The sequence below is a fragment of the Coloeus monedula genome (genome assembly GCF_965178545.1).
Source record: "Coloeus monedula genome assembly, chromosome: 6".
Taxonomy (NCBI): domain Eukaryota; kingdom Metazoa; phylum Chordata; class Aves; order Passeriformes; family Corvidae; genus Coloeus; species Coloeus monedula.
In genome coordinates this window covers 33,126,484-33,151,470 of record NC_138786.1, presented here as the reverse complement: position 1 = coordinate 33,151,470, position 24,987 = coordinate 33,126,484, and the positions used below count along the sequence as shown (strand labels likewise).

The 24,987-nt window shown below is 35.4% G+C and overlaps 1 protein-coding gene across 1 annotated transcript in view; it reads right to left on the bottom strand.

Moving 5' to 3' along the window:
* Positions 1 to 24,987, bottom strand: part of FMN1 (formin 1) — a gene marked incomplete at both ends in the record, with an annotated part of 129,894 nt that overhangs the window by 54,523 nt on the left and 50,384 nt on the right. The window contains 5 exons of the mRNA XM_082283246.1: positions 529 to 675; positions 2,070 to 2,199; positions 6,745 to 6,833; positions 9,027 to 9,088; positions 18,175 to 18,262. Of these exons, the coding sequence (XP_082139372.1) occupies positions 529 to 675; positions 2,070 to 2,199; positions 6,745 to 6,833; positions 9,027 to 9,088; positions 18,175 to 18,262 (516 nt within the window). The remainder of the gene's footprint in view (positions 1 to 528; positions 676 to 2,069; positions 2,200 to 6,744; positions 6,834 to 9,026; positions 9,089 to 18,174; positions 18,263 to 24,987) is intronic.

Sequence of the window (24,987 nt, the reverse complement as noted above, 5' to 3'; positions counted from 1 at the left end):
TTAACTGACAATTAAAAAAAACCCTGAAAGTGTCTTGCTGGGTGTGACATCTCTTTGATCCCTTATATATAATTTGTTAGTGTATAATGCTACAATGAACTTCTATTGATATTTGGTTTTTAAACCTGATTTTTAAAGCATTTTTATTCACACAGAACGACCTTCATTTAAGAGTATGAAAAAAGAATGGGGACATTTACTGGAGAAGGCTTGAGTAGTCTGTGCTCTTTCACTTCTCTCTACCCTACTGTTATTAAGTCCCTGCTAGTAAAAGAGACACACAGAAGTTCTCACTTAAGATAATTTTCCTAGTAGTACTGAACAGGAGAAATTAGAAATTATGGAAACATATACATGTGCAGGAGAAGGAGGTGAAAAGCTAGGATAGAATGAACGAAAATTATACAAAGCACCTTGCTTTTTCAAGCAAGAATAGTAAGAAATAAAAGATTAACTTCTGACAGATGAAGGAACAATAAAAAAAAATCACTTCAGAAAAATTATCTTTAAATAAGCATTAGCACTTACTCTGCTTTTGACATCCTTTAGTTTGGGGAGTATTTCCAACCCAAATCCATCAGCTTGACCTCGGGTCCTATTCCCTCCGTTCATATAATTTCCAAAAGCCAGAATCAAACCCAAAATTTCCTTTACACTTGTCATGCTCAGCAAAGCCTGGAAAATGGATAGTGGTCTGTAAATTCTGTTGGCACAAAAATTCTAACTGCAAATACAAAATAGCTCTTTTTTAAATTTTATTTTTGCTGAAGTTTTTTTCTTGTCTGTTTTTACCTTGATAGGCAAGGGAAGCTGAAGCTGGTACAATAATCAAAACTTTAAGAGAAACTTTTTTTAGACTGTATCTCCCTAAGATAGTACATATGAAGCAAATTACATGGCATCAAAACTATGTCAATGACAAAAGATTAATGGAAGATTTCTAAACATTCTCAGAAGACTTCAAAAATCTTACAGACAAGGAGGTGGTTTATGATGAGTTTGCATAATTCACAAATGGAGATGGGCTATTTTTGCTGTCACTAGGTTAGACTCAGACTGTCATTCAGTCTACTTCTCATAGATCTGAAAATTCACGTTCCTGGATCCATACTTAATCCAGATATAACAGGGCTAAGGACTAACTAATTACATGCCTCAGAACAGAAAACAGTTCTAGAAACACAGCGGAGAACTAGTAAATTATTTTCAGTTACATACAAAGACATCTGTTACTCGAGAATCTGAGGCCACAGACATAATTCTTAACTATGTAGCCTTACACACTGGATAAATCCGTTTCAGTGTGAACTCCTCTTAAGTAAACTGAAGGCAATATGACTTTCCCTATCTCATACAACACTAGTTACTTATTTATGCCTCCTTCAGAAAGGAAAAAAACAAGTAACTGCTGCAAAGAAATCCAAAGGCATAGAGCATCGGTACTTTGTGAAAGCAAAGATAATGAAAAGCTGACCTTCAAATTAGAAAAAAAGTAAAATTAACTACTTTTCTGGTTTGGATGTTAGACTTTTAGACCACTATTTAATTTCTCTCAATTTCTACCTCGTTCTACTTTTCATAATTTGTTATAATTTATACACCTTGTCCTTAGTCTTTCATAGTATGAAAATATTAGGTAGAGCTTTGTCACATACTAAAAATTCTGCTGTATCGGGGTTACCAGAAATTAATAGATGCCAAGGGAAAGTAATAAGCTAATGAACATGACAAGCATCTATTGGCATCAACAGTGGTAGGGAAAAAAAAAGGAAGTTTGCAAGGCCCTGTACTAAACTTGTCTTGTATTTAATTTATAGTTTATGGAGATTATATGTTACACTACTTAATATGCAAAGTAATAAAAATCAACCATTCAAATACAAATAATTTCTATCTACTCCATGGGGCATCACACGCAATTCACCTTCCACCTTCCCTCATCCCTTTTTTCTTTTAAGCAGCTAGAAATTTACTATAGTTTTATTTTCCTAAAAAGCCAGTAAACTGGATTAAGGTTCCTATATTCTAAAATATATTTAAGTTTTAACTGAGATTTCATTAGGACTTACCTTGGAAACACGAGTTACAATATCTACTTTCCGGTGCACAGATGTTATCCCTTCAGAGAAAACCGACTGGAAGATAATACACTGAGCTCGTTCTGCAAAGTTGGGGATTTGAGATAACTCATATAGAAATCTGTGGGGAAAAAAGGACTATTAGTGAATCTTTGTAATTCTTCTCTGTGGGGTACATACTGGATTGTAGGAACCCAGAGTGCCGAGAATATTTCTCTGCCTGTAATTGTTATATTCTTTATGCTAAGAATGCATTAAAAAATCCTATTAATGTCAAGAAAAAGGGAAGACATTAATCATTATCATATCAGTCCATTAACTATCATAGCTGCACAGTAATAAATAGAAGAATCTCAAACCTAAATAATTCATTTAAAAAAAAAGGGAAATCTAGATAGTACTACCTATGTACTAACTTATGCAGTTTTGTTTCCCTTAAAAATCTGCTCAGAAATACAGAACTCAATATATTCCTACAAATTTATTTCATAATATAAAATGTCTGCCAACAGCTTTCTTCTGATTCTCAGCATTAATTTTCTTCTTCTAATTTAATTCTTCCAATCTAATTCTTCTTCATCTGCTCTGTATCTGTCCTCACAGGTACATATTCCTCATGACTCTACTGTAGCTTTTTGTCTTTTAACTCTTTGGTAAATAAAACCAAACAGAGGCATATCCAACAACTACAGTTCATATCTCACAAAATCAAAGCATCCCAAAGGCATCAGTAATTCCTCCCTTTTCATCAATTTAAAATATAAGAGCTTGGCTAATAATACAAGAATCTTTAGCATTTCTTATAATAACAATATATAATAGCAGTAATTTGCTCTTAGGTTTTGAGTTTAAGATTTCAGAGATACATGAGCTTTCTTGAAATCCAGAAGCAAGCTTGTCTTTTGCTCCAGTATCACTTTAGCATCATTCTTAAATCTCCTGTCTACAGATATCCTTAGATTCCCCTTAATGCAATGCTATAAAGATTTTTTTCTACCTCACTGATTTATGGGACATTCAGTATTCAATTTATTAGCTTGAATTCTTCTTAACTTTTAAAAATTTATTTAAGCCAATACACCCAGTTTTTCCAAATTATTTCTTTTTCATAATAAATGATAACAGTATGTTCAAATATGTTCAAATCTGATTTATACACTTCTCACACATGCTAGGCTTTGCTGAGTACATAGTGACTGTTTAAAAAATCAGCAAAATTCACCTGTGGCTGGTGTGAAAGACTATGTTTTAATTGGAATACCATTTTTTTGTTTCTTTTTGTTTCTTTTTCTTTCTTGCCTGATGAAAAAACCTATTGTGAGAGAAGGATCAGGGAGGCCCAGCTTGGCTCTTAGACTTAAGAAGTGGGAAAAAAGAAATGCCAAGCTGGTATTAATAAAAATGCTTCCTATTGGGAATGAATGGTATTGCCAGGAAAAAAAAAGAGGGTATTTTGCACTTTGTGTGAGAGAAACAAAGGAAAGAAAAACCAAACTGCTTCATTAAAGTTCTAACATACATACAATTAAAAAGTTTAAATTTAAAAAGTCAAATGACACATATTCTTGCCTTCCTGTGAAAAGAGAACTATTTCCCACATGGCTGATTATCAGAATACAATGTTACTGTGACGAGAGTTAAAAGAGCATCAGCATAAAAAGAAGATGTCTCCAGATTTTGGAATTCAGAGTATCCAAAGTAAATATCCAAACAGAACACTTACAACTGAATCTGTCACAAAAAGGAATCCTAGTGACTACAGATGTAGCTACTAAACAAAAAGTCATAGCATGAAACTATGGTTGTCACAGATAAACTACCAATTCAGATGGACAAAACTTTAGGAGAGAAACATACTCTTATTTCAATTTTAGTCTGAGAAAAGTATGATTTTGACTTTAAAGTAATGATGATGTGTCCATGACATAGTTTTTGGATGGGTTTCTCATTACTACAACTCTGATGGCCTAAAATAAACATAGAAAATATGCTGTTCATGTCTGTGAGGGTACATCGTACTCCTCTCTTTCAGAAACTGTAAATAAAAAATGCATTTACTCGAAAACTCTTTTAGTCTACCTGAACCTTGTAGTAAAGGACTTGAAAGAACTTTCAAAGCAGGCATATTGTTATGGTGTTACTGTCAGGGAACATTGTTGCAGAAGATGGACAAGGAAGGCTGATTCTAATGAGGTAAACTAATTTATCCACATTTGAAGAATATAAAATTTAGAAACAATTTTTTGGGAAAAAGTTGTATCTAATCCTGCAAGTTTCTAAGTATGACAGCAGGATTCAACCTGAAGTCCAAGCAGAGCTGCCTTCAAAGAGAAGCAAGTGGCATTACTGGGACAGCAATTATAAATTGCTCCCTACCTCCTGAATCAAACTACATTCAAACCAATACCCTATTTTGCTATTTCCTTTACTAGTACTTATTTCACAGTGGAAAGGACTACACAGAGAATATAATACAACTAAAAGGGCCTCTTGGAAACTAGCTATAACATCTGTATCCTGCTAGTAAAGCCCCAAACTGTGGCCAATTTTGCATATAAATCTTTATCATGCTAATTAATATTAGCATTTTAACAACTATTATCATGAAGCCTAATTTAGGGAGGTATTGTTATGTTGCTGTCATACTTACAGTTTGTGCCAAAGTTAACATATGAGCAAGACAAATAAAAATCACACGTGCAGAAGAACATCAGTGATACCACGAAAGCTTTTTGTCTAGTAATCCAAGCATGTAAAGGTTTCCTTTAGACTTCTGTGAACTCAAATCAATGGTTTCACTATATGAATGACTTCTGTTAGTATGTTCAACCATCTGATAAATTACTTCATTTACACTTTTGTTCTGATCTTCATTGAACCACACATGAGGCTTATGCCCCACAGCAAATATTTTTAATCACACATACAAATTTAGCACTTTTCTGTCTTTAACCTTTTATGGAGCTAATAAGAAAAGCACAGTTCCAACAAATCTCCAGTTGTATAGGTAGGTTGACTTAGAGGCTGACTTAGACAACAAAGCCAGGGGCACATGATCTACTGAGTTTTCAGAAAGCACATTATCTTGAAGGTCCAACAAAATTCACAGAAGTGCATAAAGCAAATTGTTTTCCCCTTAAGCTACCTTTAAAAAAGCTAGTTTTCCTAACCTCTGTAGTTTAATAATAGGGTAAAAATGGGATAGTTGAGACTTGCAGAGAGAGCACAGGGTAATAATTGATAAAAAAATATCTTTTGTCTTTGATACTACTATTTCGCTCTGAACCACCAGGTATAACCACTTTATTTACAGTTCTTAATTATGGAACAATGATAGTATAAATACAACTTTGTCTTTAATTAAGATTAACCTCTCTCCACTGTAAGTTACAAAAAAGACAACTTCTTATAACCCTAAGCTCTACAAGACTCGTATTCTTCAGAAAACAAAATGCATTCATATTTATTTAACTTGGGCATACAGCAAATAGACTGCCAAAGCTTCAAGCTCTGGAAAACATCAGCTAGTCACACAATGTATCCTTATGCCCCAACCCAAGGCAGTGAAAGCCATGGATATGGGGTGCAAAAGTAAGCTAGTACATACACTTTACAGACATTTGTCTTCTTAAGACTTTCTAAAAAACAATAGCCTCTCTTAATTGAGAGTAAGATAATAGCCTTATCTCTTAACACTAGCCTATTCCTTAGTGCGCAGTCACAAATGAGTGCCTCACGTAAGGAGAAAAAGAAAAAAAATAATCTGTTCTTCAGCACTAACATTCTAATGGCAAAGAAAGGCATTAACATGTAATAATTCTGACATTAACCAATCATATACTATCTCTGCTATTTCAGTTCTTCCTCCCCCTACCCCTTCTTACATCAGAGACAGCAGAAAAGACAAAAACAGAGAAGATGGAAAAGGAAACAATATGACAGAGAGGACTCAGGGAAAGATTTGAAGAGGATAAGAGTTCAAAAAGAAAAAGCAGTGAAGTAGCAGAAGACAAAAACACTGGGAGGCCAAAATCTGAAACCGAATGTATACGCTAAAATAAAATTCAGGATTACTATTCTGTTCATGAATTCTTGAGGATTCCTTCACATCAGTCTAAGGTGTATTACTACAGAAGAAGCAACACTTAAGAAATTTTTCATTCTAACAGTTGTCACTGGCCACAACAGTTGCAGGAGAGGAACTGTGGAATCAGTCTTGTAGGTCTTCAGTCAACTTGATCAGAGTGTACAGTGTGTCTTTGCCACAAGACCAGCCTAAACCCTCTGTTCATGCAGGTCTTTCACATAATTAACAACCAAAATCAGTCTGGCCCTGCTTTCTGAAGTGTTAATTTAGCCATAAATGCTCCAAGGGAAGGATAAGCCTTTTAGAAATGTGAGAACGGGAACAAAAATTCTTACTGATACAAGGCTATATTTTATCATTTCTGGCGGTCAGAGTTCATGTAGTAAAATCTGTCATGTCTGAAAAAAGTTTTTTGATAAAGGCAAATTTTTCATCATGCCTTGAAATACACAAAAAGAAGCTCATAATTAAAAAAAACCTTATAATTACTTACCAAGAGTTACATACCAAAATTGCTTTCAACATATCATCAAAGGACTACATTACATAACGACAAAATATTTTAAAACCAAATCTTACTGTTCTGGTTTATCCAGAAGCTTCAGTTCCTCCTCTTTTGAAGTCTGATAATATTGCTTGATTTTCTCCAGTTCATCCTTTTGTGCTCTCTAAGTGAATAAATATAAACTAATTAGTTACTAATTAATAAGAAAATAATAAATTACTACTTTACCTGTTTGCCTGCAAACAGCAATTATGCTTTTTTTTACTGATAAACATTTAGACTATGCAAAAGAGCAACGCTTAAAGATCTATGATAAATTCCTTCAGTGCCTTACATGCCATTTACTACACAGAACCATCCCCAAGAGTCACTTCATGTGCACAAGAGCATTGCCCGAACACTTCTTGAACTCTGTCAGGATGATGCTGTGACCACTTCCCTGGGGAGCCTGTTCCAGTGCCCAACCCAGCTCTGGGTGAAGAACCTTTTCCTAATACCTAATCTAAATGTTCCCTGACACAACTTCAGGCCATTCCCTCAGGTTCTGTCACTGGTCACCACAAAGAGAAGATCAGTGCCTGCCCTCCTCCTCCCCTCATGAAGAAGCTGCAGGCAGCTATGAGGTTGTTCCTCAGTCTCCTCCAGGTTGAACAAGCCAAGTTGTTGCTGGCTGTTCCCACACCAAGTGATCTCACCTGCTCCTTTTATGTCTTCCCCTCAAGACCCTTCACCACCTTCATAGCCCTCCTTTGGATGCTCTGTAACACTTTATATCTTTGTTACACTGTGGCTCTCAGAACTGCCCCCAGCACTCAAGGTGAGGCTGCCCCAGTGCAGAGCAGAGAGGGACAATCCCCTCCCTTGCCCGGTTGGTGATGCTGGGCCTGACGCCCCCAAGGACACCCTTGGCCCTCCTGGCTGCCAGGGCACTGCTGACTGCCATTCAACTTGCCATCGACCAGGGCCCCCAGGTCCCTTTCCATAGAGCTTCTTTCCAGTGTAGTTAACCAGAGTTGCCCCATCCCAGGTGCAGAATCTGTCACTTGTCTTTTTTAAACTTCATGCGGTTAGTGATTGCAGAGCCCTCTGATTTGTTAAGGCCTCTCTGCCTTCAAGGGAGTCAATGGCTCCTCCCAATTTAGGATCATCATCAAACTCACCTAATACACATTCCAGTCCTGTGTCCAAGCTGTTAATGAAGATGTTGAAGAACACAGGGCCTAGGATACAGCCCTGCAGAACCCCACTAGTGACAGGTCACCAGTCTGATGTCACCCCATTCACTATAACCCTTTGTCCCTGACCCACGAACCAGTTGCTCACCCATCAAGTGATGTGTTTGTCCAGCTGTGCGCTGGCCATTCTATCCAAAAGGATACTGAGAGAGACAGCATCAACATTTTTACTGAAATCCAAAAAGATTACATCAACTGGCTTCCTTTGATCACAGAATCACTGAACATGCTGAGTTGAAGGGGTTCCATCAGGATCATTGAGTACAACCCCTGGCCCTGCACAGGACATCCCAAGAATCACACCATGTGCCTGAGTGCATTTTCCAAACACTTCCAGTTGACTGGGACCTCTCCAGATTCCCAAGAGCATTCAAAAATCACCAACACAGGCCTCACAATGACATCAGCTAACTCTCTGAATATTCCCGGATGAATTCCATCCAGCCCCATAAACATACAGGGATCCAGCTGGAGCAGCAGATCCCACACAAGTTCAGAGTTGACTGGGAGCTGGTCAATCTCACAGTCATGGTCATCCAGCTCAGGGCACTGGGAGCCCCTCAGCCCATCACGCATGTTGAAGACAGAGGCAAAGAAAGCATTAAACATCTCTTCCTTGTCTATGACCCTGTTTGTGAAGTGGCCATCCTCATCCTGTAACAAGCTGATGTTATTTTTTTACACTGCTTTTTGCTATTAACATATTTTAAAAACCTCTTTTTATTGTCCCCCACAGCTCTGGTCAGCTTCAACTCCAATAGAGCTTTGGCTGCACAAATTTTCTCCCTACAGTGGCAAGCAGCATCTACGTATTACTCCCACGTCACCTGACTTTACTTCCACTGGGCATACTCCTTCTTTTTTTGCCTTAGCTCCAAAAGAAGATCCCAGCTCAGCCAAGCCAACCTTCTGCTTCATCTGCTTGAATTCTGACATTTAGGAATTGCCTGCTCCTGTGCCCTTCACGAGGTGGTGTTTGAAAAATAATCAGCACTGATGGACCCCAGAAGCATCAGAAACAATTTCTCAGGGGACCTTACCCACTAGTTCCCTGTGGAGCCTAAAGTCTGTGTCCGAAATACTTTGGTGATTAATCAAATTTTTACCCCATCTTTACTTACATTTTCATACAGTGCTTCCAGTGTTTCCAGATCTACTACGGAGTCATCAACACACAAGATAGCTGTATGGAATACAAACAAAAATTAGACACTGGAAAACATAATTGAAACTTCAATTCTTTTTCCTGAGAAATGTACCAAAGGGTTCTAACCTAGATAAAGGACATATGTGTATCCAGTTAATATTTTTTTATTCTCAGCGTTTTATTTTTGTTCTGACATCAAATCACAGCACTCCTGCAAGAATGTTCTGTAAATTTTGTCATAGGAGAATAGTGTTCTACTTTTTCTCTCCAATATAATCAGCAGCCAAAGATGTGACCAGTCAAGCAGCCAGCTGATTGTGTAGTTGGCCTGACAAGAGAACATGAGAACAACTGATACCAGACAATGAACAGCACAGATTTCATGCTAGCTTAGCAGGCTGGATAGGAAGGAATTGAGGGTTAGGGTCTTTAAGTCTCCCTGTGTGCATGGGAAATCACGGAGATATGCTTGTCTAGGAGCTAGCAATCTCGGTAAATAGACAAGTAGACAAACTTTCAAAGTTTGCAAGTTATAAATTTGCAAGCACAAAAGATTGTGCTACAGTTTTTGTTATCTTCAACAAGCTCACATTTAAGATAGCTTTTTCCAATAGATGATTACCCACATGCCAATTTCCAGATAAATACTTTTCAATATCACACTGAAACACATGAAGTATACTCTTCAGCAATTAATATTCCTCATTACTAAAAATGAGAAGTCTCAAAATGTTTCCTATCTTAGTTCCAAATATTGCTGTGTTTGGAATATATGACATAGATGCTTCCAGCATTTGCAAATCCTGTTACAATTCAGGGAATGTATCGGTACTCTTCTGAAAACTAAATGGGATTGCTTCATGGTGCTTTCCAATGTACTCTAATGTTAAATTCCAGTAAGCTGAGAGATGCATAATGGAATGGAAGTAACTCTGGATGTTTAAATTTTCTGAAACCAGCTTTTCCTCAAGAATCATAATGGGACTGGGCACAGTTTTAAAACTCATGACTTATATTTAAATATTACTGAGAGCATTAATCCCAAAAGAATCAAGCACATAACCAGTGAATTGTCATTAGCTACTATCTGATAACCTTTAATTCAACTGTATTATATTTCCTCAAATGATCCGTAACTGCTTATGCATTTAGAAGACTTTAAAAGCTCATGCTGCTTTTGCAATCAATGCTTGGAAGAGGCAATGCACACACCTTTAAATAATTATTTAAAAGTAATAAGCTTTCACCTGCTCTACCACCTACCCCATGATTTTACATTGTGAAATTAACCAGCAGGCTAGTAAATTTTCTCTGTGGCAGGCTAATTAATTTTATTAAAAGGTCCAGTGACATTTAGAATCCTTTAAAATTCTGCCTGTCAATTGTGATTCCATCTGTTGACATTACACCTTGGTTAGAAGTAAAGAATTATATAGAAGACAGTCTCAATGAAAAAAGCAGTATTCCAACCATTTTTGTCTTACCCTCAAGACAGTAACCAAACATAAAGCCTGAACAACTGAGATTGAAAAAATCTTTGTTTAAAGAAAACTCATTAGGGTTTGAATTTATGAGATTATCTCTTACCTCCTCCAAGACTGTTCCAAGAAGAGCTGCACTGTCTTCTGTATCATCCAATAAAATTTCAAAAGAACTCAAGAGATGGAAAATCTCTTGGAAAATTGGTTTCACACTCGAATATCTTTAATTGTTAAGATTAGCAATATGCATATGGAGTTCAGAAACTTCCCCTTGTGGTTAAACTTTTATCCTATTTTAGCATATTCTGAAATCTGCTTACGAGGAGAAATTTAATTGTCCAGAAAAGAAATTTACTTGTATCTAAAAAAGCAACTTAGTGGAGGCAATTTAAACTTGTACTAGAAATGCAAAGCATGTAATTGATAGTAAAATTTTTATGTACAAAACTATTATGATGACAAGAAGTAATTTGATAAAAAACCCCACTTTAATAAAAATATCAAGAGTTACACACCTAGATCAAATTTTTAGCCAGATATTTGTCACCAAAAAGGCCCCAGAATCACAAAGTGCTTTTTAATGCTCTGCTATCCATGTTTCTGTACTCAACATCAAGATCTAACTCAACTCAAGATCTAACAAATCACCATTGTTTTGAAGTCACATGATAAAACAAAAGTGTTTGTGATAAAAACGAAAGAAATACAATTACAATCTGCTAAACCACATTTTTAACAGAACTAATTTTAAGAGACATTGATATGAGTTATTTTCTCTTTTGTAGAGAGCATGTGATTGTATAAAAGCAGCAAGAAAATATTTTCTGACTTACTTGCAATACAACCTGTACTGCTAGTATTGGCAACGCATGGGCAGACAACTGCAGTTAAAAATCTAGCCATATAGCTGGACATCTTAGGATGTCAATGTATGTAGAGACATATTCCCAGTAACTAGTCAGAAGTACTGCTAAAATCCAAATAACCTCCTTTATTTCATCTTCATATATTTTAGTATCTTCAGCCTTTTTTTTTTTCTTTCTGACTGACTGAACTGAATGCCATGCACACTTGGAGCAGAAGACAAAAATGAAAACATGCAAATTTATGAAGATTGGCCCATATTTTTGAAAAGAAGCAATAATTTTGAAAAGCTGGAAGAAATCCTCAGATTCACAGGTGTCTTAGTATTCTTCTTATTCTTAAAATAATACGTGCAATACATTCACAGTATGTTGTGTAAATTAGCTTGAATTGCAGAAGCTTAAAAAACCCCACTGCACTAGATCAAAGAAAGTAATTATTTTGACTTTTACTTAAGGGAACAACAAAAGTTTTTAAATTTTTCTATGAAAAACAAAAGCCACTTTTATCCATATGTATATAGACTTTATCAAAATTAATACAAAACTTGATATGTTTTTCAAAGCACTCTTCCTGATACAGTGAATTTAACCACAATACTTTAATGCATTATATCTCATTATATCACGGCTTATGTAAGTGTAAATAATATAGGTGAACTATCATAAATCTACAAAAGAGGCTCCAAAACAATTAATAGCTATTACAATATCAATCATCATCGGTGGTTTTTACTTTCATCTTGCTTTCTACTTATCTGTCTTCCTTACACTGTCAGTTCAGTTAGAATATTTCACCTACACCTCACAATATGTCAAAAGGAAGTAGACTCATGCTGTGAAAAGCTGGTAATTTTATTGGGTTCCTCTACCTCTAAAAAATCTGTTACTTGGCCAAGTCTGGTTTCTGAGATCCTTTTTTGCAGGGAAATTGAGGCAAACATTTTTATGTTGCCTATGGTGTCTGCTCACAAGAAGAAGAATTTATATACACAAGGATCATTAGTGCAGGGTTGCACCCATTAGGATATAATAACCGTCAGCTAGGACAAAAAACAGATCAGCATCATGCATTCAAACTAACAGGCACACATAAAAATACTTGCCAGCTACATTTCACATACTAAGAGCATTGCTTCAAATATAAACTTATACCAAAGGTTTTTAACATACTAACATCTAAAAAATGAATCTAACAAATTCCCTGCTGCATGGGTTTTTCACATACTCTGATCAATTAAAAAATGTAAACCAAAGAAAAGCTGAGAATTTAAAGCCTACTGTGTGCAGTCTACGGACAACTTTAGAATTTAGAGCTTAAATACGAAAAATATACCTATCTCCTCTAAATCAGCTTAAATACCAGCAGTCTTGGGGCTGAATCAGATATACAGCCTCACTGCTACCAAACAGTGCTTAAATCAGGATTTAAGTCCTCCTAACAGAGTTTACATATACTCACCACTATCAACCATTTAATGTGACAATCACACTATGAAATATGAAGAAATCACCTTAACTGCTCCCAAATGATAAAACAAAAGTACATAATTTAAATAAAAGGAGCTTGCCAAAGGTACATTTATTTGACCTGGATGTACTTAGTTGTTTTATGTACTACATTCTGTTGAGTAAGGCTTGATTTCATGGGAACATGCAGCCTGTCATCGGGAAATTTAAATAAAATTGTGACTGACCTAGTCAATTAGACAATGACTTGGCAAAACTGCCTGTAATATCCAAATCACTCTGTTTTACTTCTGAAAAATTGATATGTTATCAATTTATTTCAAGGTTTTCTCCAGTATTAACTGCCGTGCAACACAAAAAAAATATACATAATAAAGAAGGACCATGGGCAAAATGTAGCTTTAGAAGATAAAGAAAGCCTGAATCCTGCAAGAAGTCTTGAACAAAAGACTCTGGTACTAATGCGGACCTACCCACACACAACGGATATCCAAAACAGATTCATAACAATGTATGTTGTGAATTTTCCCAAAAAAGAGAAAAACATTTAATTTTAAATTAAAATAATTTCCCAGCTTCTGAGATGGGTATGCAGCTATCTTTACACTTCATGCAAAATATAGCATGAATATATAGAATACATACATGCAATATTTTGCGTAGGTGGGAGTGTCACTCAACTTTGGAACAACAGTTTTTATATCTTTATAATCCATACTTTCATCCTGCAAAATGTTTCAGTTGAAACCCCATAAAACTCTTTTCACATAGTGCAAGTAAGAAACATTCCAAAGCATTTCTCTTTATCCAGAAGTATTTCCAAAATATAATAGAAAGAGAAGCTGTGAAACTATTTGTATTGCATGGTATGGTTAAAACACAAACTGGAATTTAGAAATTCTGAAGACACTAAGGTCTGCAGATTAGAGTTGCTTTAGAATAGTTTGCCTTATGCACACAAAACGTAGCCTTTAAGATGCTAAGAAAAATGCCTGGTTATCAGTGATAGCGGTCTCTAAAATTTAGATGTGCTGTAAGGCGTAACTTGCACTAAGACAATGCAAACCTATTTATATACCTTCCACGGCCTCTAATCAGAGCAATCCCAGGATGATTAGAAATGTAACACTGAATCAGAATGGTTATTAGACTGATCATCAGTCTGGCTGGGTTAATCTACAGTTCACATCCTTCCAATTATTTACTCATGTATGCTGACAATGGAGGGGAAATCACAAAGCTGAAGAAAACCAGTCAGACACTTCACTTTTAGCATTAAAAACAGTCTTGATGCTAAGAATCAATGTTAAGCTCTTCCCTTTGTCATACAGGCTACACTGTGTCAGCATTGTAGTGCTACAGCACAGCTACTCTGGCTTTGGTAAATGTAGCAGCAAAGCCTGCAGCTGTTCTACCTGGAGTAATACTGCACTTTACCACCACAAAGAGTACAATAACCTACTATGTGTCTGATGTGATCTACCGTAGTAGCTCAAAGATTTAGTCCCATGGAAAATACAGCAGCAGACCATCTACTTAATGTGTCCTGACAGCACTCATGGATATTTGACAGTGAAACATTTCCTCCAATGTACAGAAGCAGAACTTCCACTGCCCTACAATTTTAGTGGCAAATTGAAGGTACTATGGAGGTAGGAAGGGATTTGGGAGAATCTATCTTTTGAACATAGGCATCTACCTTTTATCTACATCCCATTTTCTGTAACTAGAAGTTTTTTTATCTGGGCTGCCCCACAATTTTGCCAGTTAACTCTTGAACAAGGATCTCAGTAGCTCATGGAAAGCCAGCACAAATAACATACACTGCAGAAAATAGTATTATTATGTGTTTTCCAGCGAACCGCTATTGCCACCTACTATATTGGAACTGTCTCAGTGAGTGGAATGTTGTCCTGTAAAAAGTTGGGACAAGGGCCCACACAGCGTTTTCACATATAGTTATAATGAGCATTTCCCATTACAAACAAAACTGAAACACCTCACTGTGGAGTGAGTTATAGTATTTCAACAGCAAAGCCACACAAATAGTGCTGAGCCACAAGATAGTCTCTCAAGTTGTAGTATTTCAGCTGAGCAATGACAGGAAAAGACAGAAATGGACTGATATGAAATGGAGATTACTTCTCTAAGTGTGTACTCTTAAAGCTTACCTAACAAGTGATCTCTACTATTCCTCATCTCTTCTTTATAAAGGTTTTAAAAAAATGCAGAGAAGCAGCCTTAAAAATAATCTCAAACCTGTGCACAATTTGATATTTGCTATTTGTTTTTCCAATATGCAGATCCTGTATAGCATACTGAGTCAGACAGATTTTCTGCCGGCTTCTTCTGCTCAGGAAGTGAGTAGTATTAATAGTGGTCAAATAAGAAACTTTATTACCCTCACCAGTACCAGATTCACCAGTGTTCTCAGAACACTGAAGCACCTAGGATTTGTTCTCTCCCACTGAACAGAGAGCTGAGTACTAGGATGGGTGCAGCACGACAACTTTCCCTGCGCATCATTTAACACCAACACCACCCAAAATAATTATTACGTTGTCTTCTCCTTGGACTGTACTCGCATGCAGCATGAATTTAAACTTATCTGCAAAGGATGAACTTCACTCTCCTAAACGAACATGTGTGGGAGATCCCCCTCCTGAAGTGTGGTGGCTGGCGCATTGTCAAATGCAAACTCAAACATCTGGATGCCAGATATGGTCACTTGCCTGTTTTGCACTGCTGAGTTATCTATAGAATATGCTGTGAAGCTATGTACTTTAATTTGAGAGGATAATCCTATGGATACAGAAATCTCGCACTATTTTAAAGGAGGATGCAATTTTTCTTGCGATTACTCTTTTTTTGTCTTGTCTAGTTTTGCATGCACCTGTATGCACAGGGCAGTTGAGTTTTCTCTACCTGTATCCTGTAACTGCTCCCTAAGGCAGACTAACCAGTACATGATACACAGACAATACATTCATTTGTACATGATTTTATAACAAACACAGTCATAAAAGCTTGAAATAAAAATTAGATATTTTTCATTTCTGACTTCCTTTTGCTTCAGGTTTCTACATTCTCTGTTGTAAGTGGTCAAAGACCATTAACTTTTCCCTGTTTTTCACATACTGAATTATTCCATGGAAGTTGGCTTGAAAAAAGAGGTGACTGCTTAATTTGCATGTTCTTAGAGGTAGCTCTTTGCAACTTCACTTTGTAAAAATTTGACATTCATGACCCAACGATTACATGCTTTTTTTGGTTAGGTGTTGTCATATGTTATTTAGCCTATTATGATTTTTTTTCATCCAGTGCATTGACTAGAGCAGTCTTCAAATAATTTGTCTGCTGATTGGTAGGACTGCCCACAGATTTAATTACACAAAATACTATGGAATAAACACACATTAAAGGAGAAACAAGCATAATTCTACTGTTATCTTCAGACTAATACACATTTCTAAAGGTCCTCTCTACAGAACAATGTTTTCCCTGAGTCTTGCGAATGGGATTTTTTTCCCTAGATAGTCTCTGAACACAGATTTTGATTAGAATGAGTCAGACTGCTTTGTTAGTATGCTTTTCAAAAACTTCCACTTATGGTATTCCCAAATCCTGATGGTAGCTCTTAGCTGCTTCCATAAGCAAGAGGCAGCACATCCTATTGCTGCCTTGAGCAACACATGTGGTGACAGGCCAGTCATTTGCTACCTCAGACAAGAAAGGGCGATGAGTTCTAAGTTTTACTTCAGTGACAGCACTTGTTCTGGTGTCTTCTTCTACCAACACTCTAATTTTCATTAAACTTGTAGGACTACATTAGCTATGTCTACAACTGCAAGTGTAGTCTTGAGATATGGATTTGTAGACAGCAGCAGTTCACACTATACATGTTTCAGGGAGTTTTAACTCTCTCTGATCTCATCCTAGGGAATTCAGAGACTGCTATACATGGAGACTGATGGCATGCTCCTAAAGCATATCTTCTTATTTAACCTGATTCTGAAGGATGTTTGTGCACTCTGAGACTGCTCTGCATTGCTCTGCAATGCAAATACAGCAAAGAGGACAACTGGTAAATGTGATTCAAAAGTGCGCTGCTGACTCAAGCCAAAAAGGCTATTGTATATACACCCAAATATTTGTGTCATTATGTTCTCTTAGATTTGGTATAAATTGGCCAGAGGATTTCAAAAGCTACAGAAGTACAGCGAACAGATGAGAGATGAGACGCTCTGTTTTAGTAGAACATCATGGCATGGAAAATAAAAAGAAAACCCATCTCTGAAGATCCTTAAGAATATTAGCCAGTTTTTATAATACAGCTTCTATCCTATCCCTATGCTGCTGTAATTTATGCCAGCAAAAGACCTTTAGTAATAGCAGTTTTTTTCCATCTCATTCTGATACCTTTCACACAATACTGGCAGGCACAAAGTTATTCCTTCTTTTCCTTATTCCTCCGCATCCCAAGAGACATTTGTAAGCCCTTGTGCTTTTAAAGTGTTAGATGCTCAAAGGCTCTTTTGAAATTAATAATAATCAATGCCAGCAGCATCTCAACACCCTACCCAGTATTTGCATGTGATGGAGGGAAAACAATAGCAAAAAAGGAGACATCAACTTGAGTTGTTCCAGCAGTTGTTTTAAATGGTGAATATTTTCCTTTTCTTAATGTGAAAAAGAAATAAACAATAACCTTAAACAATATCTTTTTAAATCCAGAACATAAGCAGACTCTCAATTACCCCAGTGTTCTGAAAAATCTGTATTTCTCTACAGTTGTATTGGCAAACTCAAATAATTTCTACCAGTAATGGAATTTACAACTGACTAGCCCTACGCTTTGAAAAATGCCATCCAGTAATTTTCTTTCTGACTGTTACATGGTAACATCAGTTTGGGATGTAGTTTTTATACTGTTAATGAAGCAAAATGTAAATATTAAAAAATACTGACTGCATGTTTGAAGCCCAAAAGATTTATGTGAAAGCCCTCCATTTAACTTCCATTGGTGGGCAACTGGCTTTAGAAAAAGCAGGGAACTGCATGGGAGGAATATGAAAACCCTGAACTGAAAGTGTTATGCTAACTTTAATGGTACAGAAGGAGTTGTACCTAAATTCAATTCTAATTTTTAGGTGAAACTTTTACTTATAGTGGAATTTATCGGAAGAATGATTCTTCTGGTAGTTTAGGAGACTGTATTCAAAACACATTCTGTAATGTAAGAAATTCTCTGAGGGATATGATAAAATATCCATGCAAGTACAATACATTAGGTGTAAGAAACACTTACCTTGTTGAATATCCTTCATCTCCAAGTGCAAACTTGATATTAAAATTCCTACAGTTTGAGACCGCTTTCCATCCAGCAATTTGATAATCTAGAAAGATGATGCAAAATGATCCGAGATCAAGGGAACGCTCTACAAAGGATTAATTCACTTTTATAACAGAAGCTAAATTGTGTATTTAATTCAGTATTTCTTCAAGCATCAAACCTTTTTATTAACTAAATGTGCTAGTAAGACCTTCATCTTATCATTGTGCTCTGCACCTTAACAAATGACTTATAAGACTGAATTCTCTCCAAGTCTACTAAAGAGCATTAGCTCTTACTTTTAGGATGCTATTAAGCAGGAAAAGAAAAAGGCACATCAAATATTTATTCTGAAATACAGTCCCTGCACACCCTCTGCCCGTTTCTTCTTAAATCATATTTAAGAATGATTTAAGACACCAAGTACATCACAAGTCCCTTAGTTTGTCTGGTAGTTTACATTTCAGTGTGAACGGGTTTATGTCTATTTTTTCAGCAAAGGATCAATTCCTGACCAAGAGGAACTGAAGAATTGTCTTTTTATGCCCTCTCAACAGTACTTTTGGAACACTGGGCACTACTGAAAGTATTTCTTTTACTCGTGTCTGAATGTGCTTATTTCACACTGTTGACACTCCACAGGGATTTCAGGATTTTGTTCACATTTGGGTAACAGACATTTAATAGTATAATGTACTGACATTCAGACTGTAATATCTTCTGATGTCAGTTTAGGGGGAGAAGAGAAAGAGGAGGAAGGGAAACCTTAATGTTATTTTGGCTGGTTGAAATTAGTTATAATGAAAGGAATCAGTGTAGTTCAGATGTTAGACATGTAAAAAACAAACTTCCCACAATGTCTGGGCTATTGGTATTTGTGACTCTGATTTATTTCATAAGGAAGATATGACAGGAGCACATCACAAAATGCAATACAGACACAAGTTCTTCAGAAATACAAAATGTTCAGATCCAAGATGATGGCTTACTTCATAGTGTTGATGAACAAATACCATGAAATATACTAACTCATACGCAAAATTAAAACTAATAGCTATGTTTTCCCTAAATTTATTATTTTCTATTTTCTATTATAATTCTATTTATCATTTTCTTATTATCTGAACAATATTTAATCTATATTTCTTCAAATTTAATTTAAATGTTAAAATCAAAGGTGGCACTTATATCTGGATATTTAGTAATAGTAAAAACTTAAAGTAATTGTTATCCCTTATTGCTGGAATACTTTTATTGATGCTCATATTAAAGACAGTTAACTGACAAAATTTATACTAACTCAGACAAATGTTTCCTAGCTGTGTTTTATGTGATTTACAAATATTTAACTATGAAAATTCTTAGCCACTTATCTAGACAAGAGTAGATTTTTTGACAAATACAGGAAAAACAGAAATTATACTGACATTTTCACGTGAAAATGCAAAGCTAGTTCTTATTTAGAGTACTGAAATTGGAATATATATGCACAAGTTGGAACACATGCTGTCTTCAACAAAGATCTGACAAATATTTTAGGTCCCTCCTGTAGGCACTCAATAATAAACTTATGTTAAAGTAGATATTGCATATTTTCTGCCAAAATTTGAAAAAAATCTATCTTGAGAGCTTTTTCTGCCTATATGTACAGCACATATGATGGGTATTAAGAAAGTAATACTATGAAAAGTGTTTTCTTCAAATGACAAAGAATTCAGGCTCTTTATCTCCTGAGAAGCAGAGAAGACAATTTTGCTCCAAATTACCTTAAATGAACACTGTGGAAGCATCACATCCTGTTGACTGATTCTTCTGAGCAAATGTAAGTAACTGCTCGGTTTATCATGGTCATTTCTGAAGCTTTACATGAATTTGCTGAACTCCTCAGCACATTAACTTCTTACAGGGATAATTACAGGTTTGAGCAGTATGCAATTTGTATAGCATTCACTGACCTCCAAGTTGACCTTGTTCAGGGCAAATTCATAGGTTGTCATAAACCCCATTAGACATGCCTAGTTTGAGGCAAAACCTTTCCAGACTATAGCTCTTGTAGGCAATATGACATTTGAAATCATTCCACTGAAGTATTTGTAAGTGTTAATACATTCTCCAGATATGATCAAACTAGCTCACATTACTAAGCAAGACTTCCCCCTTAAAAGATTTGTGAACAAAAACCCTTAAAGACAACACTATATAATTTTAAAAGCTAGACCAGAGATTCATGATTTAAAATGGCAACTGACTGTATGTTCACATGCATTTTAGACAAATGTACACATGGTCACAATTACCAGGCATCAAACTAAATGCAGACTACCTGAAACAGCTTCAACCAAGTAAATGAAGCCTAATACTTTATTCATTAGCAAGTAAAAATGGAAGACCATGACAACAGAATAGTTTAAATTGAGCATAAAACTACTTCAAACCCACAGTTATAGTGCCAAGTATTATACTGGACTTTTGTCATAGATTTTTAGAATTAATGTGTAACTTGCAATATTTTGCAGGTAAAATATATAATCAGTAGTAAAACAGAACTAATTTTCAAAGGTACTAATTTTGTCCCAAATTATGGTTATTCTGTTAAAGTCACTAAGGCAGAATTACATATGTGTGGGAATTCCAAAAGAAAGGAGGCACAAAAAAAATCAGCACTTTGTCAGTTCAGTAAAAACATAAGGCAAATAAAAGGAAAGTTTGTAAAGACTGTGTTGAACTATTTAGTCTGTGCTTTTAAAAGACAAATCACTGATCACCTCTCAGCATATTGGGACTTGCTTGTAGCTGGCAGTGACAGGTAAGCAGCTAAAACCCAGCTGACGCCAGCTGATGCTGCTATACCAGCTGGGGGTGGTTTGCCAGCTGCCTGTTGCTTTTCCAGACTATGAATGTATTGTTGTAACGGATGCAGCATCTTCTTGCTTAGTGACAAAATTGTGAAAATTGCTGGTGATAATTCATTTACTTCACTGATCCATAGTATTATTCGCTTTTTGTGTTTTTTCCCCTGACTATTTTTTAGTGTTATTAAGTTAGATGATTGGCTGTACACAAGTGTCTCATCTAGAACTTTCAAATCTTTATAATCTACTTTAAAAGTGAAGATATACCAAAACTTGAATACACTAATAAATTATTCTGTCATTCCCATTAGAAGGTGTTTCTCTAATGTAGCCAGAAATGTATTTCATTAAATACTATACAACAGACTTTACTGTTTTGTCTAACTGCAATGTCTACATTCTGTCCAGGACACTTACTGGTGCTGAAATCTGAAGAGATTCAGTTTACTTTAGTGATTAAAAGCTAAATCCTTCCTCCTGGTGGTGCGTGTATTCCTTCCATAATATTTAAATTTATTGAGAAAAGCCATAAGCTAAAAAGCTGTCCTGCATATTGCAGCATTTCCCTCCATTCCCACTCACTAACTTTTATAGCAAATCAACAGCCTGGACCCATGAGTAGATTGATGAAACCCAGCTCAGACACAGGAAGAATATCCTGCACAAGAAGCCAAATTATGCCCCTCAAGCCATTGTGCATAAACACTCCATAAGTTACCAATGAAATTTCAGAAGCTTAAGACTAGACATCATCTCTCATATTCCTACTCAAGCAAGAGCCAAGTTTAACTGTGTTTTCCTTAACATGGATGAACCATAGCTTTATATTTTTAAAAGCCTATTTACAACTTTATTAGCTTGAAAACCCCACTACTTTTAGCCTTTTTCTAAAGGACACACAAATGGCAATTTATCAGGTTGAAACAGGAGGTATGAAAGCACGCTAGTAAGAAACTTACTTCAGGATCTTTACTCCTATCAGAACTGCAAAAATAAGACATACCACAAAACAGATATTCACTGTATGGATAATTTCTATATTCTATGTAACTTCAGGGCTTTGTGATAAATAAGGAATGCCAGTTATTTTTCTCAGCACAGCACAAAATATAAAAAGAAAGTGAGAGTGCCTCGGAAGAGCATGCACTAGCATTTTACCACTTCTGCTTAAGTTTGAACACTGTTTATTATCTTATGCAGACAGCTGAAGACAGTCATTGTATTTCAAACCTGTAAAGCTTCCAACATTTTCTGCAATATCTGTCCTTCTTGCAGAAACACAAAATTCATTAATTGTAATTTCTCATTTAGTTAGATGGACAAAAAACTTGCTGACAGACATATCCCTTTCAGTTAAAAAAATGCAATTCACTCAAAATATTGACACTCTTTGTAAATGAGAACACATGTTAATAATTATGTGAAATCTGTTAGAGATAATAGACAACAGAAAAGCCATTATCTTTAATGTCCTCCTGCGTCTTTGAAATGATAATCATTGCACTAAAGGGCCAAAAATGATTGATGGACTTTCATTTGGAGCATACACCTGACACAAATTACTTGACATTTACTCATTTTTTTTGGTAAGATGAAGACAGAGTGGCATCACAAATATCCTACTATCCTGTTTCTTGAAAAAGTATAGAAAATACTTGAGTTTTTGAGAATAAATTACTAACAAGTGCTCAAATATATTAGAAAAACTAACACAACTTCAAAATATGTGTTAAGTCTAGCAATTAGCTACAAGATGCACATGGAAAAAAATGCAGCAAAGGAATCTTCTTTTCTAAATAACCTATTTTTCAAGATTACAGAGTATCATAGCTTAATACATAATGAATAATGTCTTTTGTTTCATTCCAAAATATATATCCTAATTCTGCCTTTCTCCTACTTGGTAATAAAATAATGTTGGTTCTGCAAATTTAACAGGAAAGGAGAAACTATGGCTTGAAACAATTACATGTGCCCATCAGCTAAAAATTTTGCATGGATATGTACAGACAAGAAATTTTAACATACAATGAATGATAGCAAAATTGTCTGCATGTAACACTTCAGTCCTTCATCTGACATAAAAATATTTATAGATGACTTTCACAGTGTGAGAAGGAAGTTAGATCCCTCAAATTATATTCAAATCTATAAAAGCTGAGCTCTTTCAAAAACAATGAGGTTTGGGCTTTTGGTTGGTTTTATTTTCCAAAAATTAGGTTATATTTTTAATACTCATTGTTTTCAGTTTTCCTTGTTTTACTAAGCAGTTATGGACCTTACTGGTACTGTAGAGAATCTACTTGTAGTTGAATATTTTTGATACAACAAACTTCATAGTTGCAGCCCATTTACATTTTCATAAATGTAACTTAAAACTTCTTTTACTAAATGGACCATACATTCCTAGACAAATATTTTCATGTTAATTGAAAAGAGAATAGGTGCAGAAATTATATGTCTAGAATGCTACATCTGAAATCTATGCATAAGAAAGTATAGAAATGATGATGAACATAGTCTAGATTAACAATAGCACTTTCGAAAGTATGTCAGTGATGCTTTAAATAAAGGAGTTAAAAAAAGGAGTTATACTCAAAAGACATTTAAAGTCTAAATGTCCAACAAAATCAACACCTAAACCAAACTTATTACCTAAAATAAACTGGTGGATCTAGCCCTTCTCTTTCTTGATTTCCAAGAAGCTGCAACTTCTAAGTAATATTGAAAATGGGATGACCTGCATGCATTTGAAAAAGCTTAACTAAAGACCACAACACTTTACATGGCATAAAAAGTTCTAGATTCAATGGGTATGATCAAGCCACATCATACCAGTAACTTACACATTTAGATTACGCTAACTGAATTAGCCAAAAAACAGAGAGAAATTTATTTGATTCATATTCAGGTTCTAATGGGCTTTTGTTTTTTCCCAGTAATTTCAACTTTTCCTGCTACAGATTCAACCATTTCAGAACTATAAAATAACGATGAAAGAAATCCCACTCCTTCCATAGATTATTTATCCACCTAGAGTCTCTGGTAAAGTCAGCAATCATCTCTTTTCCATTTCATGGACATCAGCTCCAAACATTTACTGCATTACATTACTTCATATAAGATTATAATGCATCTAGTCTTAATTCAAAAATATTTTTATGAAAGAAGAATAGTATTTTTAATATTTAAATATATTGCATAGTATTTTTCTCTAATAACAGGACACAACTAATATATTCATCTAGCCATTAAATTCTCCCAAATAGAAAAAACCAAATTCTTTTACCAAGACATAATATCAACCCCCCAGAATACTAATTTTTATCATTACCTACATAATACTGCAGAACACTGAATGAAAGATTGTATACATGCAGAGAAAATAAATGCACAAGAACAAGAGTTTCCTGAATTATTTCAGAGGGTATAGAATGTACTGTATTTTTTCCAAAATAAATTATTATATTTCTAAAAATAGTAAAATCACCTTCTATGCAGTCCTTTCAGAAGTTGTATTACCATTGCTGCTTAGATTCTTAATTTCCCTTCCTTTCTTCCCCCACATATTGGTCAGAAGCCTCTAGAACTCAGTGTAACCCAATAAGCCACTTTTGTCTGGCATGAATGCAACAAATTTGGGAATCGGGAAAGTGTTTCCACTCTAGAAAAAAGTACAGCCAGCTGTTTCAATGCATAGGACAATGGACAGAAAGTGGACTTTATGTTTTTTAATTGATTAACAGTGTCAAGATGTTGAAAAGGCACTCAAGATGTCATCTACAGCATTTCTGTACTTCAAGACAGCATCAATTATATGTGTACCACTCTAAACAAACTTTCCTAAAGATCTCCAAATGCAGAAACACAATTTCCCTAGCCAAAATTTTTCTGCATTCCTTTGGTATCCTTGCTCTTAGAAAGCTTTTCATAATTT